The 16,988-nt window shown below is 42.0% G+C and overlaps 1 protein-coding gene across 2 annotated transcripts in view; it reads left to right on the top strand.

Annotated features, from left to right (window-relative positions):
- Window positions 1-8,513, top strand: part of KIAA0930 (KIAA0930 ortholog) — a 77,920-nt gene extending 69,407 nt beyond the window's left edge. For both annotated transcript variants that reach the window (XM_075760226.1, XM_075760236.1), the window contains exons 9-10: window positions 206-361; window positions 3,544-8,513. In XM_075760226.1, the coding sequence (XP_075616341.1) occupies window positions 206-361; window positions 3,544-3,584 (197 nt within the window). In that variant the 3' untranslated portion in view covers window positions 3,585-8,513. The remainder of the gene's footprint in view (window positions 1-205; window positions 362-3,543) is intronic.
- The last annotated feature ends 8,475 nt before the right edge of the window (window positions 8,514-16,988 follow it).

Below are 16,988 nucleotides of genomic sequence, written 5' to 3'. Positions count from 1 at the left end.
ATTAGCTTCAATGTAAATGGTGAATTCTGTGCTCGGCAAGTACTTTTAAAAAAATAAAACTAGTAATGATAGCGGCCTGCATGTGATTTCTCTCTAGGCAATGAAAAGTAGGCTCTTCCTTTTTTGACTTTCGGAAGCTTTCATTGGGTCCAATACAACACAGGAAGTACAATCGCTTTAAGCTTGCTGTCATCTACCTTTACAGATCTGCACAACGCAACAAATCTGAGGTCGCGGTCCTTATCTGGAACAGGACGGTCTCTGGTGGGCTCCTGGCTGAAGCTGAACAGAACAGATGAAAACTTTCTACTCTATGCACACTTAACTTACATCACTTTGCCATTGCATCGAATTTTAACAGGTGAATTTTAATGTGTATTATGTATAAACAGAGAGGCCTTTCATTCCAAGACAGCCTTCTGTGTCATGGGATTTTGCTGTTAAGATAGAAGAACAAGTATTTCTCTGCAAGGGAAATACCGTAGCAGCAAATCAGTGTGAACACATGGAATGGTGTCAACCTGTTCTCCGGCTTTGGGCCGGACGATGATTCAAACAAGTCGGTAAGATTGTTCTAACAGACTTCCAGAGGAACACTAGTTGCTTTCATACTGGAATTCAAACTTCATCCGTCTCGTGCGTGCAAGGCAACTCATTGTGAGCCCATCCACTGACAGCAATAGTTGTAGCAGAGACCTGTGACTGAGAGGGTTACAGAAAGGCAGCTCGGAAATTTGGAGTGACCTCCTCTGCCAATTTTGTTTGTATTCTTAGATTTTGTTTCCATATAAGTTGCTTATACTGATCAGAGTGCCTACACTGATGCCCATAAGTCTGTCAAGTATCCAGTGTCTTTAACTAGGCATAATGACGTTTGTGTGTTCTGCCGTGAATAATCAGTCCCCCATGTTGTTGGTCTAGCTATGCCAATTACTACATTGATGACAGCCAAGTCTGTATTTGTTCAGCTGGGCTAGGATAGCACAATAAGTTGGGGTTTACAATCTGCAGCAGTACTGAAGTTTTGATTTTCATCCAGGTAACTCTTGTCTGCCTACAAATACAGGTGGACTAGAGAAGACAACTGGTCTGTTTGAACTCTATCCATCAGCAAGCCTGCCAGCCTTTCAGGGATGCAGCTTGCAGTATGAGGGTGCCTGTGGGACTCTTGAGATAACGTCTGAAAACTGAGAAAGCAGCAGTCGTTAAGGACTGTCTCCTCTGTCTAAATGCAGTGGCAGTTTCTTTCAAATAGACATTACTAGTGTTGCTATCAGTTTTCTTCATTCTTCCAAAGTGAAGCCCTGAGATGCCTTCTCGTTGACCACCGTGGGCAGAAAGAAAGTTTGATCCAGCTGCCCAGCAGTATCTTAGGCAAAACTATTGCTCAACTCCAAAATCTAGACCAGAATCGTGTGATGATCCCAGAGCAACGCAAAGTCCTGTCTCTAACCTTGGAAGATCCTTATAACTGTTACTTCCTCTAAGAACTTCATCTTTTTCCTTCTCTTCCCACCCAGCAGATGGGATGACTTCTGAATAGGTTTGTCTGAATTGTGGGCTTTTTATCAGTACCTACTTTTTCTTGTCTGGATCTCAAAAGAGAACGCACCTGAAAACAAAACCATTCAGTTACACAGTGGTTATTTCCAGACTATTCCTGAAAGGTAGCTAAGAGGAAAGGAGTTGGGAAATCTGTTGTTAAACAGGTTAATCTGCTGCTAAAAGAGATGAGAAGATAGTGTGGGTATCAGTATGTCATCAGTTGTATGGTGCTAGCGTAACAGTAATAGCTGCAGTCTTCTCATTTGCAGGCTGTGATCTCGGAGCCTGCTGCAAAAGTTTGCTGACTCTTACTCCACAGAGAAGGAAATTGTAGCTGATAAGGTAGAGGTGGAAATTATACTTAGCAAAGAGGTATTTCTACATTTGCCCTTTCACTGTATGTAGGTACTGATTTTAATTTAGAAGAAACTAGGGATTCCAGTAGAAAATGATCCTCTGTAATTAAGGGTGGATTTTAAACAATGTTTCAGCAAGATACGTAATTATTCCATATGATAATTGTGTTGATAATCTTATAGCTAGTTAGCAGGAGTTTTCCAGCTCGCTCACTCTCTCACCACAGGCATTGAGGAGTTCACAGAAGATGTATTGTTCCTGCTGGCATTTAATACTTGCTCAAGTGGGTGGCATAAATGCCTCCATGCTCAAATATTTGCTTTGAGCTTGAACATCCTTTCTGAGACTTAAATTGTTTAACATGCAGTTGCAGGAGTCAATGTATATATTGAGATGCACAGAAATAGGGTATGAAATGTCTGGGCTGTAAGGCAGAATTTTAATCTGCAGTTTTTCACTACCCGTGTTTGCTTTTGCTTGGCACATCAGGTGGAGCCCGTTTCCAGTGCCTTTTTGTAACTAATGTATTTGCGCCAGTGGCAGCTTTCCAGCAAGCGGGAACGTTACACGTGGGGCAGGGTGAAGTGGGAAAGATGCTCATCTCCCTTGGGTAGTTTAGGAAGCTGGTGCTAAGAAATTAAAATCCTAGTGCTATTCATCAAAGTGCATTTTAAAATGTCTGGAGTTTATACATATTGATAGGACTTCCTTCGCTCTGAGCCTTCTCTCCATGCTAGATAATCCCAGTTCTCTCAGCCTCTCCTCGTAGGTCAGGTGCTGCGATCCCTAAATCATCTTTGTGGCCGTTTACTGGACTCACTCCACTGTGTTTCATTCTTTACAAGTGTGGCTAGAGCCCTCTGGAGCTGTAGATCAATTTTTACTCACGTCATCCTCCTTGTGCAGCCGTGTGTGATCAGCCTCTTAATTAAGCATGTGCTCCCTTTCCCCATGTTCTTTACTCTCTGTGTAGCCTTGAAAAGGACAGAGCAGCCCAGTTTCCAGATTATTTCTACGTACTGCTGTGCCAGCACGCTGGGTTTACTGTCCACATTTGGAAAGATTCCCGTGATTATGACAGATATTTTATAGGTTCATGTTCTGTCACATTTGGACAATATGGAGCTGAGGAGTCAACAAAAGGAGCGGGTTTTGTGGCAGCTTTTTGAGTACAGAAGTGTAGGCTTCGGGCTGTAGAATGGATGAAACAGTTGAATTATTTGTGCCCACACCTTCAGAGCCAAAAGTCTCTCTAAGGGTCTTGGGGATGGTGCATTTTTCCCTTCAAGAAAGGGAAAACCTTCGCCATCTCCTGTAACGGCAGTTCCTCTTGCTTCTCAGGAAGATTATGCCACTCTGACACATGTTGCTTCATCCCACGATAAATGATACTTAGTAGATCAGCTGTCATCTCTACGTGATGGGATATATTCATGGCTTACCATCTCTCAACTAGGATACAGCTGGGGAGGAATTAAGTTGGACGTAGTTAATAAGCACAGTCGTACACTCATTGTGGTTAAAATTCATTTAGCAGCATAACACAACTGCATCTCCGGTTCTTCATGCTTTCTGGTGCAGTGGCTATTTTCAGGAGCCTCCTAAGTTTGCCGTATCTCTTTGTTTCTCTCCCTTGCCCAGATATCCTGGAAGTGCGGCAGAAACCAATTCTGATGACATAGCAGAGAGCGGGCACTGCCTTGGAGCCTTGTTGCCAAGTGCCTAACCACAGCGGTTTTCTGTGCTAACACTACCATCTAGTGTCAGGAACATAAACCTCCGCAGGAAAAAGGGAAGTCCAAGAATACCAGCCGATCAAAGTGCCTCTTTCTTCCTTCCTCTGCTGTCATACACCGTATGCACACGTGCAGTACATCGCTTGAGTGTTTCTGACTGGAAGAGGACTTTCAGCAAGACAAAACAAGAAGGGGCCGCGTTTGAAACAAGTCAGCGCTTTACGGACAGTTTGTTACTGTGTTTACTTTATAACTAAGAAACCAACAATATGTACAGAATGTGTTAAACTTTATATTCTTTGAGAGAAACAACCTGAGAATTTCATAGCGACGTACTAATGAACGTCGCTCCATAGACTCGCCCGTACACTCGCCTTGTCGGTTTGGCATAATGTGTGCGTGAGCGTGTGTGTGCGCGCGCGTGGGGATTGAAGGGATGAGAGAACAATTTCCTACTGAGAGAAGGAAAAGGAAAGAAAAAGATGCTACAAAGATACACCGCCGTTTTGGTACGTGCAGCGGGTCAGGTCAGAGCTTAAAAGAGGCTGAAAATGTTCCCATTCGTTTGTGTGTTGGTGTTAGGACAGGTGAACTCTGCTGACAGATTTCCGTATCTACCAAAGAACAGCAACGTTTTCATCCTCAAGAACTGGCTAAGAGAATGAGCCAGTGACAAGAAGGCTAAAATGTGCTGCTATAGCAAAGGCGAGGTTCATATCCAGTACTAATGCTGCTTCTCTCTCCCTGTTAGCTGAGTCGATACAAGTTTGAGTCTAAAGTGGAAAAATAGGAAGCTGTAATTGGACTCAAAACCCTAAAAACCTTACCAATAACCAACGTCCTCCTGCATGCACTGGACTTGAGAGTATGTAGAGTCATCCTTGCGGTAGCGTTTGTAGCCAAGGAGGGCGTGGGAGCAGATTAATGGTTGGGCAGCTTGCCCAGGTTCTTCATCTCCTGGTGGTGTTTGACTGTACTGTTACATGCCGAAGCACAGAGAGTTTTCTTGAAAGACAAAAGATTGAAACGTAATTCTGCTCTGAAAAGTGACTAAAAATAGCCTAGCGGGAGGTCCGAAAATTGTGTGTCAGGAGCTCTCAGGAAAAAAGCCTTATGTTTACAGGTAAAATGCAGCTTTCTCTAAATAGCAAAACTCTGCTGTCCTTGACATTTGAAAGCTAAATGATTAATTACTGAGACTGCTGCAGTTTGGTTCACTGTTCTGATACGGGAGCCGGTCAATACTTCAATTTATTTATGACTGCATAACTGGCACAGCAAAGGATGGGGTAGCATGTCGCTTAGAGCGTGTGAGACTCCAGTACACGCACAAAGACAGAGCAAAGGTGCCATTTTTGTCACTTTTCAGACTCTGAGCGCCTAAACTTACGCTGTTGCTGCAGTTACCAATGTGGCACATGCTCTGAGCCTGGACCTTTGTCTCCCTCGTACCCAGCTTTTCCCAAAGTGCTCTGTTGTTATTCTCTCAATAGCATCTGACAACTTAACCTCTCAAATAGGACTTTCTGCTTTTTTTTCCCCTCAGGCCAGGTTCCATGGGAATAGCTCCACTTCAGCATAAAGGTAGACTAACTTTATCATTCAGCCCAACGTGATGAACCCAGCATGGTAAGGAGTTGGGGTTTTTTTGGTTTTGTTGGAGGCTAGGCTTGGAAGCAGTCACCTTAGCGCAGAGTGATTGCATTTCTAACACCGGCAGCACGAGTGCATGACAGGGACGACTGACCAGTTTTTAGTTCGCTTCAAATGTGTTGCAACAGCATTAGAAAAAAGTTCACTTTGTCGTTACCACTTTTCACGTTGCAGCCTTTGAACTTTGCTCCATGGGAGCGTGCGCTTGTGCGTGCATGAGGGTCTTCAGACGGTCTAACCTGCAGCATGTAACTCGGGTGCCTAGACTTCCTCCCTAAGCTGAGGGGAGAGGTGGAGTCCTAAATCAGCAGCTGAGGTGCCCTCTCAAGGAACTTGCTGGGCAGCCTTGGTGCTTCCTTGAGACCCCTAGGTAGCGTGCCTAATGGCAGTCGCTACAAATATTCTCCCTATGCCCGTGCTGAGAATAAAACCACTCTTCAGCTGGAAGACCAGTCCTACTCTGAAGCCTCTCAAGATGCTCCTTATTCTGCACTTTCATACTGCTGGGCTGGGCCAAGCAGTGCTCGGTTTTCCTTTAAATATTCATAGGGGAGGGAAGGGAGAAAGGGTTAATACTTGTACTACTAGTGACAATTGATACCTTTCAGTCAAAACAGCCAGAGGAATAATAACACATGTGAAAAGGAAATGTATCTGGATTAAAATCCAAGTGGTAGGTAGCCGGATACTGCTGAGTCGACAGTAATTTGTAATGCTTTCTTGGTATCGTGTATTACATTTAGGTAGCTTAATTTCATGTGATCTGAAAGACTGAGCAAATCTTGCTGCGTAAGACTTCAGAGCAAATGAAGAATGATTCGAAACTAATACATTAGTATAAAGGCAACGTTACAGAAAGTACAGTTCAGATCCCACATCTATTATGCAGGAGGTGTCGTCTGCTTTGTTACATGTACGTGGGTGGATTTTGATGTTTAGTTTTTGAAGGGCTGCAGTGTAAATGTTCTAAAAAAAGTCAATTGATTTATTGTATCCTGTTAGTGGATATGCTATAGGTACGTTGAAGACTCACCTTTTTAGCAGAAAAGGGCTACAGGTATGCCCAGATGGACATCCATAGAAAACAGAGGTCAAAAAGTCTACTGAATGTCAATAGTGCTTTTCAGAAACGAGTAGATGTGCCAGATTCTCAGTTATTCCTTCTCTAAATAACTGACTTAGACCTTTTATGTATAGCCCCTGGTTCCAACTTTCTGTTATCAAGCGGGGAAAACAAATTCCACGTTTTTTTCTGCTTTTCAACAACCCCTTAAAATTACAAAGTATTATCCTTGTATAGACAGATTGACAGGGAAGATGATAAAAGTTTTGCTTGGGTCAAGAGGGAACAGCTGAGCCCTCAGCATGCTATTGCACTATACCAAAAAGAGAAAAAGGAATGTTAATAGGAACCTCTCACCCTTTTAATTTGGAGGGGGTTTTAATTCTGTAGCTCTTAAGCAGTAAACCATTTTGAGCCCCTGTTGGCCATTTAAATAATTGCTGAGGAATAAACTGGAGTGTTCCGCATGCTGTAACGGCTGTATGGCTGTCAGTGTCTTAACTGTTGGAGCACAGTGGGTTTCGTTAATTATGTTGATGCTTGATAAAGCAGCACAGTTAACAAATTTGGGAAGCTTTGCAGAACAGCTTTATTTATTTACAGAATCCCACCGTACCCCATTACTCAGTTATTTTCTTCCATCCTTCTGCCCATTCACTCCCTCTGGAGATCAAAGCTTACCACTTGAACTGTCCATAGATGATGTATGTTGATAGATGTCAAATGCAAGGATGCAAATCTTTTCACCCTTAACAGGTTTTTCACTGCTATCCATTTAACAAGTAAAAAGCCTTTGTTTTTTTAAGAAAGCTCTTAAATCAATTATTTTGTATTAGCAGATTATTGCTCTGCCTTAGAGACCATCGCATATGTGAAATCGTGGTCTCTTATTGCCAGCTAGCACAGGGTGAGTTCCAAGTCTCCTTGCAAAAGAAGAAGCCATTTTTAGAAACGCCACAAATCTTTCAGCTGTCTTGGCTAATCCAGTTTGTGTGGGTTCATGTTCTTGCTCTTTTTATTCTTCTGGTCTTCATTGTTTACAAGGCTTGAGCGTGTTGGGCTCTGCGTTGCTGTTACTCAGTTTTCCATTTCTGGGCACAGTGCGCGCTGTTTGCACGAGTGACTTTTCACAGTGAAATGGTTTTCCCAAAGTATATTCTTACACCAAGTTTTAATTTTAAAAGTGAAATCCGTGGTTCTGCAGACAGATTTCTTCCAGCAGACCTTCATATACAGAACCCCCTGTGGTCACTGAGATTCTGTCTGGATGTGAAGTCCACATAAATAGTCTACATTTTTAGACTATTGACCTGCTTCTTGCCAGTCATTAGTTTTTCGCTTTCCAGATGATTGCTTGTCCTGTATTTTGTAGTCTAAAGCCTCCCCTTATTAAAGATAGATATAAGATAAAATCTTCAGAAGTGCCTAAGCCCTGTTGTTATGCAGTGGGGTTTAAGAACAAATTTTTATTTAGGAAATGAATACAGTAGTCTTAAATTCTATCTGTGTTGCGTGTAGCAGTGTCAAGAAATGACAGATTTCTAGTTCTCGGGAAGAACTGGCCGTCCTCTACAGACTTGCCCTTCGTGCTTCAAAGACACTCGTGATCTCCTAAGGTCATGGCTGAAAGCTCTGGAAAATGGATATCTTGTGATCGCAGCAGTCAGATATCTGTGAATGCCTTATCTTGTTTTGTGAGGTATGACTGAAAGTGTGTGGCGCTGCTGTGTAGAAATTCTGTGTCAAAAATAGGTGCGGTAGAATCCAGTTAAAGGCATTGTGAAGTAAGTAGCTTTTACACCAAACCTTAAATGAAAGAGTATTTCACGCCAGAATGTAGCTGTTTGGATGCTTGGTCGAGATAATACAAGGCTGCAAGCAGGTTACAATGTTGAACGTTCTCTGTGTAAATATATAAATATTCTCAGCCTAATTTTATGAGACTAACACATGTTGCATGTTTTGGGTTTTTTTGGCCTCATTGATCATCAGTGTTGATTCAAAGATAATGGGTTGAAAATCATGCTGGCGCTGTACTGAGCCCTTTGAACAAAGAGCAAGGAGAACCTTTGTGCACCAAAAATGGAGCTGACTCTGCGTATGGCAGCAGTGCAGAAAGTGTCGGACCCCGCAGCCAATAAACAGACCTCTTAAATGACCATGAACTTTGTTAATAGTGTTTTCTCTCTACTGTGCCTAGTGGGGTTTGAGTTTGAATGTATTCCTTACTGGTGGCAGGCATGAACTGTGGAATAGCACTCTGTGGTGCTCATGGTAAGCGTTGCCAAATAAACGCTCATGAGGCAAAGTAGCCTCTTTACTCTTTGTTCTTATTCCACTTTGAGCGAAGCCCAACTTCTGACTCTGCTTGCTGAATCTCTCAATGGTGAGCCTCTGACAATTTGACATTGTATAAGGGGGAGAAGGTAAAAGTCAATGTACTCCTGAATTTGTTTAAAAAGACTTTTTGGGTTTTTTTTCTTTAGATGCTCGCATTAAAAAAAGAAACAAACCCCAAAACAGCCCTTCTGAACTGATCTGTGTTTTGTTTTAAACTTAATTATGTAGTCATTAACATTTAGGTTTGTGCAGTGTATAATATGGAGAGACTGATGGCTGCAATGACTTCTTCCTGATAAATGGGTTTAAACTAAAGGAGAGTAGATTTAGATTAGTCGTTAGGAAGAAATTCTTTACAGTGAGGGTGGTGAGGCACTGGAACAGGTTGCCCAGAGAGGCTGTGGCTGCCCCCTCCCTGGAAGTGTTCAAGGCCAGGTTGGATGGGGCTTTGGGCAACCTGGTCTAGTGGAGGGTGTCCCTGCCGATGGCAGGGGGGTTGGAGCTAGATGATCTTTGAGGTCCCTTCCAACCCAAACCATTGTATGGTTCTATGAAAAATGCTGTTTTAACAGCATGGCAGTGTATCTTGTTCAGCAGAGTCCCCGCTTTGGGGCGACAAGTTAACTCACGTCCTTTCATCCTGGAATGTTTTGTGTCTTGCTTGTCCTCATCTGGAGAGATGCTCCCAAGAAATACTGTAATACTGCTTGGCACACTGGTTTATCATCAAGGTCTGGTTTTACAAAGTCAGATCACACTTTGGAGACTGAAGAAGAAATACACATCTCTGCTAGCAAATAGTTACTTGTGTACTCCTGTCAGAAATGTTGTTCCTGAAACTTGTTATTAGAAGTTTGCAGAAAGCAAAGGAGTAAAATTCGGGAAGGCTGTGGGTCCCGTTTTCCATTAACAGTGTAGATGAGAATTGGGAGTAGCAGATGCTAGTCAGTAAAGAAAACATACTAAAATACATCAAGGAAAATAGGAGTTAATTCAAGTTCTGTCCCCAGCTTGGTTCCTCACAGGGGTAGCGATGGGATCTGGTCATCTCATCATGGGAAATAAGTCATTTATGATTGGTTAAGCCAGAAAACTCTTCCCCAAGTCAAGCTAGTTGGCTTTTCCTACTAGGGTTAATGTTGATTGAGATGATGGTGTGAAAACCAAGGTGGATGATTCTTTTCTTGTTCAGACAAGACGGAAGTGTTTGTGTGCACAAATTGGATTTACTTATACGTGAGGAGCGTGGACTTCTTCCCTCTGCTGCACCTCCACTGCAGAAGGTAAAATTGTCCAGCCACATAGCTGTCATTGTACCTGCATGCAATGCACACCCTACGGCACCCGCACAAACGGCGTGATCTTTTGGTAAAACATCCTTGTTGGAGCAAAGGATGGGTGAGGGGTGGGAGAGGGTGAGGAGGCACCTATTAAACAAAAACAAACTGGGGCAGCCGCCGCCTTGTGGAGGTGTGCGTACGCTGCTGAAGGTGCTGAACTTCAGGCGATAACATAAATCTGTGAATAATAAGTATGCAAGTAATTAACTCGCATGGTTCTGAATTCTTCTGAAAGAAGGTGGGAATAAAGTTTTAAAACGCTATTGAAATGAATGGAGCTGGCTGATAATTTTCAAAGAGACCAAGTCACCCTGCACAGGTCAGTGCAGAGCTGCTACATTTAAAGAAAGCTTTGTCTCTAAGTGTTCATTCCAGCTGCTTTAATGTTTTCCCTGTTATCTGTCTATGCCAACATTCAGTAGATTCTGGTGATTCACAACTTAGTATTTCACAATATGTGATTACTCAACCCATGCTCTTCTGCCTTCCATCTCCCCGCGACATAAAAGGGTGTTTATGGTTCTGCTTTTCCTGCTGGGGCAATATTGTTGGGGAAATCCAGCAAAAGCATTTTACCAGTCTACAGACTCTTCAGAGTCTTGTACTGAACCTTCAATTCAGACGCAACCACTGTGTTCATCAAAACCCTGTGTGACATAGAAATAGAGAATGCCTTAAGCCTGCACCGAGTCTAGAGGCAATCCTTTGCTCCTGAAGGACAAGGACTCACTCTTTCATCCCTGCTCATCGCTGCAAGTGTCAGACTAGGTTTTGCTTTGAAAATGAGAGTGATAGATGTCACATCAAGGAGCAAGAAGAGTTATTCAAGTTTCCTTCTCGGCAAGAATTTTGAATTACGTGCTTCCCAGTAAGTACCTCCATGGTTAACCTGCCCAGCACATAAGATGATCAGCATGGGCGATCGTTCACAGTAGTCATTTCTGACTTTGGTATAAAGGTAAGGAAACACTTATTTCATGAACTGCCAAAGTAATTAAATTTGATATATGATCTACCACTTTCTCTTCAGCGTTAGGAGTTTGCTTTATACAATGGAGAAACCACCTGCAAGTTTTCCCTGGGACTGCGGTCAACAGAATTACCATTTGCAGGTAAGAAGAATGCCCTGAGTGCTCACCAGTTCAGGTAGGGCTCCAAAACTAGCATTGACTGTAATTTAGACCAAAAAATCTGTACTGTATTATGTCATTTATGATAGAGGGTAGTAAACCAAAGTGACAGACTTTTTTTTACTCAGTGGTACTGCCTGAGCAGCGCAAGTTCTGTTGGTATCCTTGAAGCCTCTGCAGACTTCCAGAGATGATCCATTTCTGTGCTACGTCTCAGTAAAGGTTATGATGTTACTAATAGTAATACCTACTAATTAGGATTATTTATTTTTATTATAATGCTTATTCAGGATGCTCAGATGCAAATAAGAATTTCTAAATGAGTATGATGCCTTAAAAAAATGAGCAGTATACGACCCTAACAGAAACTTGAATAAGTATATCGATGACTACTTCAAACAATGCAAATGTGTCTTCTACCTCTTTACTCACCTTGTGCAGCCTTTGGTTCTTGTGTGCTGCTGCTCCTCCTGTATTTCATGCTGGTCGATCAGTCACGGGTGCTCACACAGTCACATGCTGTAACTCGTGCGGTGGTGCAGAGGTTTGTAATCCAGTCATCACCTGCTGAATATCCAAGGAAGTTTGTTGCTCTTCGGCTAAACTTCAGTTGTCTGTCTGTCTGTCTGACGACCTTTCTATGAAGCCAGTATTTTACCAAAGCAAGCTGTTTACCAAACTTTTGAGTCCGAACTCATTCATAGCTTCAAATGTTGTGTCATATGTAAGGCTGTGTTACTCAAAATGACTTGGCTGGCTGTTGCTCTTCATTTAACTTTCAGTTTTGTCTTTTAGCAGGAGATTGATTACAGCAGGTAACCTGTCGATGTATTGTTTGGATCATGATTAAAGTTTACTTGTCATCTTCACCATTTTTCTAGCTGACGACATGTACGCAGCCTTTGGCTTATACTTGACGTGATGTGCTTTTTAGATGAATCGGTTCTGACTCGTGTAGGATGCGGTTGCTGTAACGTGTCTGCTGTGAGGGGCGTTTTTCCTGCTGGATTGGGAAAGAGACTGATTTTGATGAATGCAGGCTGCTCTCGGAGCGTTGCGTTTTCTTAGTCTGGATGTTCAGGACCTGCTGTCTTCAGCACTGTTACTTTTGCCCCTTCCTGTTGTGCAAGAGGTAAAATCTTTGGTGATTTAGCAAAGCATGAAGTATTAGATGTTCTAGATTGCCCCAGCCTGAAATGAACAATAGGCTCATTTCTGCTCTTGAGAACTGTTACCTTGCTTGCTTTTCTGTAGGGCTGCCAAAAGGTAGGGAGACTCTGGAAGCAGTGCTGGCTGCCTTTTTAAGAAGGAAGGAAGAGATGTCTAAAACGTGGAATAACGCCAGCATCCGAAGTGCACGAAGCTTGTTGTGGGTTTTGGTTTTTAATCCGGGTAGAAATGTGACTATTGATAGCAAGTGCAACCTTAAAACTGGTGTTTAGGCTCTTGGTTTTCCCACACATTGTAATTGGGGGGTGATGATGGCAGGATGAAGAGGTAATTTTTGCTAACCTGTAACTGTACCCTTGTACAAGAAGTAGCTCCCATCTGTGGGCATACAGCGGATGGCTCCAGAGCTGTAAAGAGAATTAAGGTAGGGCTAAAGAGCATGATAGCGGCTAAGAGCGGAGGTACAGTTGGATGATGGGCACTCTCCTGGTCTCAGCCGTTCACGGTGTGTTGGAAAGATGATCTGCACTGTTCATGGCAAGCCCGTCTTGATTTTATTTGGGTTTGGGTTTTTTTCTATTTGCCGAACTGTCGCAAACCAATGAAGAGAAGAATCGCTTTGTGGCCTGGCTTTAGGATAGTGCTTTTAGGCTAAAGTCCTACGTGTGGCATCAGGCAAAAACACAGCTTGCTTCTGCTCTTAAATCTTGTAATAGTGAAGCGGAGGGATTTTTAGAGGTCAAAATCCCTAGAGTCATTCTCATAGCAGGTAAGAACTAGCCTTTCCCTCTCTGGGCAAAGGCAGCCCTAGCTCCTCCCTCTGAGCCCACTCTGGCTCGCTCGCCTCGCAACAAGAAAGCATTTTTGCTGAACTGGCTCTCAGCAACGCGACAGCTCTCAGAGCCGGCTTGAGGAAGGGGCAGGGCAGGACGTCGCTTCTTTACGCAGCAGTAAGGCTGCGCGCAGGATTTTCGAGGCAGGAGTTGACCTGCAAGCGACCGACTTGTAAAATTCATTTTATTAATACAGGGTTTTTACAGTGAAAGGGATACACACGAGACGCTTCTCTCCCATTCATTTATTCACATTATCCATGGATTTTTGTACACTTCCTCAACGTATCAGAACTAATGAAAACATTGTTACGTGACAAGTTATGTGAAACTTAAGTATCCACTGAAAAAATCAGAGCAGTTTGAAATCTATTAACAAGTAACAAATCATCACATTCAGCATTTTCATTGGATTTATACTAGCTCATGCCACTTTAAATTGTTTAATGTCAGTTAATTTCTGCACACAGGCACCAGCTACAAAATTTTAGCAAATGCAAATAAGTTAAGGCATCAGAAAGTCTTTAAGGATGTTTTAAATGTTACAGTGCTGCAAAGGGAGCTGAAGTTCTTAATAGTAAAGCGTATCTCCTAATTGGTTTACATTCTACAACATGTTCATTTGAACTGTAAGTTTAATTTAAACTTTCACATCCATCAACCAAAAGGGATTATAGGAACACACTGTTGTGCTCCCAAAGAGATAATTTTAAGTACATTAAAAAAACCCAGCCCTGCATATAGCAATTTAATATTTTAAAATAAAATTCAAAGCAACTGTAATAATCTCCTTTACAGATTATTCTGAAGATTAAAAGCAGAGATCTTGATTTTCTGTTTGGGGAATGGGGAGGTGAGAGGGACAGGAAAGACTTCTAAGCAGCTGAAACTTCAAAATTAGAGTAGAAGGAAGGATGCATGATCCATAAGACACTCCAGCACCCATGTACAGCTGAAATGGTGAAGGCATTAACTCGAATTGGGGAGGAAACTTGCGTCTTTAGCATCAGGTATCTGATAGACAGCTGTTAAATATATTTAATTATCTACCAAGATAGAGGAATGCCTCACTGATTTGGAATTCTGATCAAAATTCCTTTCTTGTATAGCGTGTGCCACTTTGTTCTGAAGGCTTTACCGTATTGATTTCTATGCTCTCCACTAACTTTTGCTTTTGACTCATTTTAGGCCTTTATTTCTACGTAATGATCTCTGGCTTTTTACAGTATTTATGTATTTTAATATTTCTTAACTAGAAACTGAAGCATCATCAAAAATTTGTTTTTGTAACGGTACTGGAGAAGGGTTGTGCTTTAGAACTGAATACCAAGTGATAAAGCGTATGACTTATTTTTCATGCTTCACAGTTCAGGTAATTGCAGGGTCACTATGAATGATGCCGATTAAAATCTCTACATTTGCAGTAAAAATCTTCCCTGTTCTTTTAGTGGCAATTTTCCCTGTGTAAAATGTTTAAAATTGTATGCTTATGCATATATTTGACATTCTAATTAAACATGGGATTCCAATTATATACGTTCCCCTAGTTTTACTGACAAATACATATGTTGCTAAAGAATTAAGGTGTCTCATCTCAATTAGTCTCACAGCTAAGATATTACTTGCTGCCATGGATACTCTAGGTTTCATTTTTCCAATGCAATTTATTATTCTATTTATTTTCCCTTACACTCTGTGCTCACCCTCAGAGCGGTGAAAACACGACAGAGTTGCACTAGCCATTCCCTTGGTTTGCCACCTTTAGAACTGAGCCCAATATGCGGGTGCAAAACCCCCAGCCTGCCTCGCTTTGGAAGCAAATCATTATGGATAGGTAGGAAGTTCAGTTTGTCTCTCACTACTTTACGTTAGCTGGTCCACGTTTCAATGGATGAAGCAACAGTTACATGCCTGCAAGCTTTTGGAAGTCAACCACCCCAAAGCCAAGTTCACCAATACGACCTGTACAGAGTTGTTCTTGCAGTGGGATGTGTAACAAACATCCAGTGCTCCAGACTATAAACTCTTCTGTGTGGAGAAGTGTTGAAGACATTACAATCAAACAACAAATGCAAAATTAACTGAGCCCTTAGACATTAAACCTGAGCCTGTAATAAACTTTCAGGCAATGTTCTGCTTTTCAGTCATACAAAATTAACATCCAAACCTGCAGCTTTTGGACGCCAATTTAGGTATCAGCAAGACTTTAAAAAAACAAACCAAAACTATTACTTTCCCTAAAATAATGTCACTTACTTTTAATGGTTAAGTACTGAGCCAGATGAGAAAAAAAAAAGGCACCAATTTATATTTCAAATTGTATCTAAGCTTCCTTTATGCCTGAGTGTTAAAAATGTGATTCTTGTGACCTCAACGTAGCCAAAATGTGAGCAAAGGCCTTTGGTTTTGAACGCTGGTCCAGAGGGCTGTAAGATCCTATAATGTTTTTCCTCCTTTTAGCTGAGAGGGGGGAAAAAAGGCCATAACCTGAATTGTGCAGTGCATAAGGACTCAAGGCAGTCATTTGTGTGTCATCGTCCCCAGAGAGAAACAGGGAGTAGGTGAGATGTGCTGCTGCTAATCAAATGGTGCTGCTACTTTTTTCCCCACCCATAGGATGCCACTGTTGTGGATTTCCAGGTCCCCTGTGAGAATTACATCATGCTGCTTTATTTTTTTAAAGAATGGGATTTTTTTTTCCTCTGTGCTGCACTAGACAGGCATAGGGCAGGATGTTTCTTCCATCTCCCCAGGGCTGGTCACTCTGACAGATCAGAGAGCAGTTCAAGTTTAACATCTAGCTCTTGGATAGTTTCCAGAGCTAGAAGCGAAGCAGAAATCTATTGTTACGGAAGAAGCTTCCAGCAAACAGGATTTGAAAGAGAAAAGGAGTAAATACCCAAACATGGTCTGATAAAGTTGAGATGGAAACTGAGAATAAAATGATGTTCTGATCCACAAATTATTGCCATGTGGTTAATTTTCACACAGCTGAAAACCAAATTACAGATTAACCCAGTGCTCCCTACTTTTGCAACAGAAAGCTTGACCTAACACTGCAAACCACTGCTTTACTTAAAGCAATGCAGTAAAGCAGTGTAGTTTTAGCACACGTGCAAAATTATTACTGACGCACACATACATTTATGCATGTCATCTTGGTAATGGCCCGAGGCAATAGAAAGATCTATAAAAATCCTGAAATTTGCTTGTGGAAAGAGATTATCTTCAGAAAAGTATTAGTAGCAAGACAAGAACAACATTTACAACTCTGCCTCCGCTGGGTTTCAGCTTTAGCCTGAGGAACTAGGGAGGAATACCTCAGAGGGACCATAATGGAAGTGCAACCCTTTGCCTCGGACTTGTCAGAAGCCAGCAAATGCTGGTTGTAGTCCAAGATAAAACAGTCTTCCAGTTGTCTGCTTGTACTATTGCACATCATTAGCTTGTTGCTACAGTAAGAACAGAACTAACAGTTCTTCTCTAAGAAACACTACTGTCAACAAGACTACGCAAGCAAATTTTCTTTTAAATAGCTGGAGATGCAGTCTCTGAGTCCCAAAAGCACATGAGTCTGCAAGAGTTAAACACAGTACAATATATAGTATCGTTGTTGTTGGGGTACATTGTTGTCAGTGACAAGTCTGAAAAATTAGTCTCACTGGAATATGACAGACCCATTAAAATTAAAAATCTGGACTCTAGAAACAGTTTCAACAGTTAAACTTCAACATCCTTCCTTCTCAAAACAGGAGGTTGTTGCATTGCACAGCAGTCTGTGAGGAAGCTCTGGTACCGTATGTTTGTACTCTGGTTTCAGT

Source organism: Balearica regulorum, chromosome 1 (assembly GCF_011004875.1).
Source record: "Balearica regulorum gibbericeps isolate bBalReg1 chromosome 1, bBalReg1.pri, whole genome shotgun sequence".
Classification (NCBI taxonomy): Eukaryota; Metazoa; Chordata; class Aves; order Gruiformes; family Gruidae; genus Balearica; species Balearica regulorum.
The sequence above is the reverse complement of the archived record's forward strand: the minus strand, read 5'-3'. Positions and strand labels throughout refer to the sequence as shown.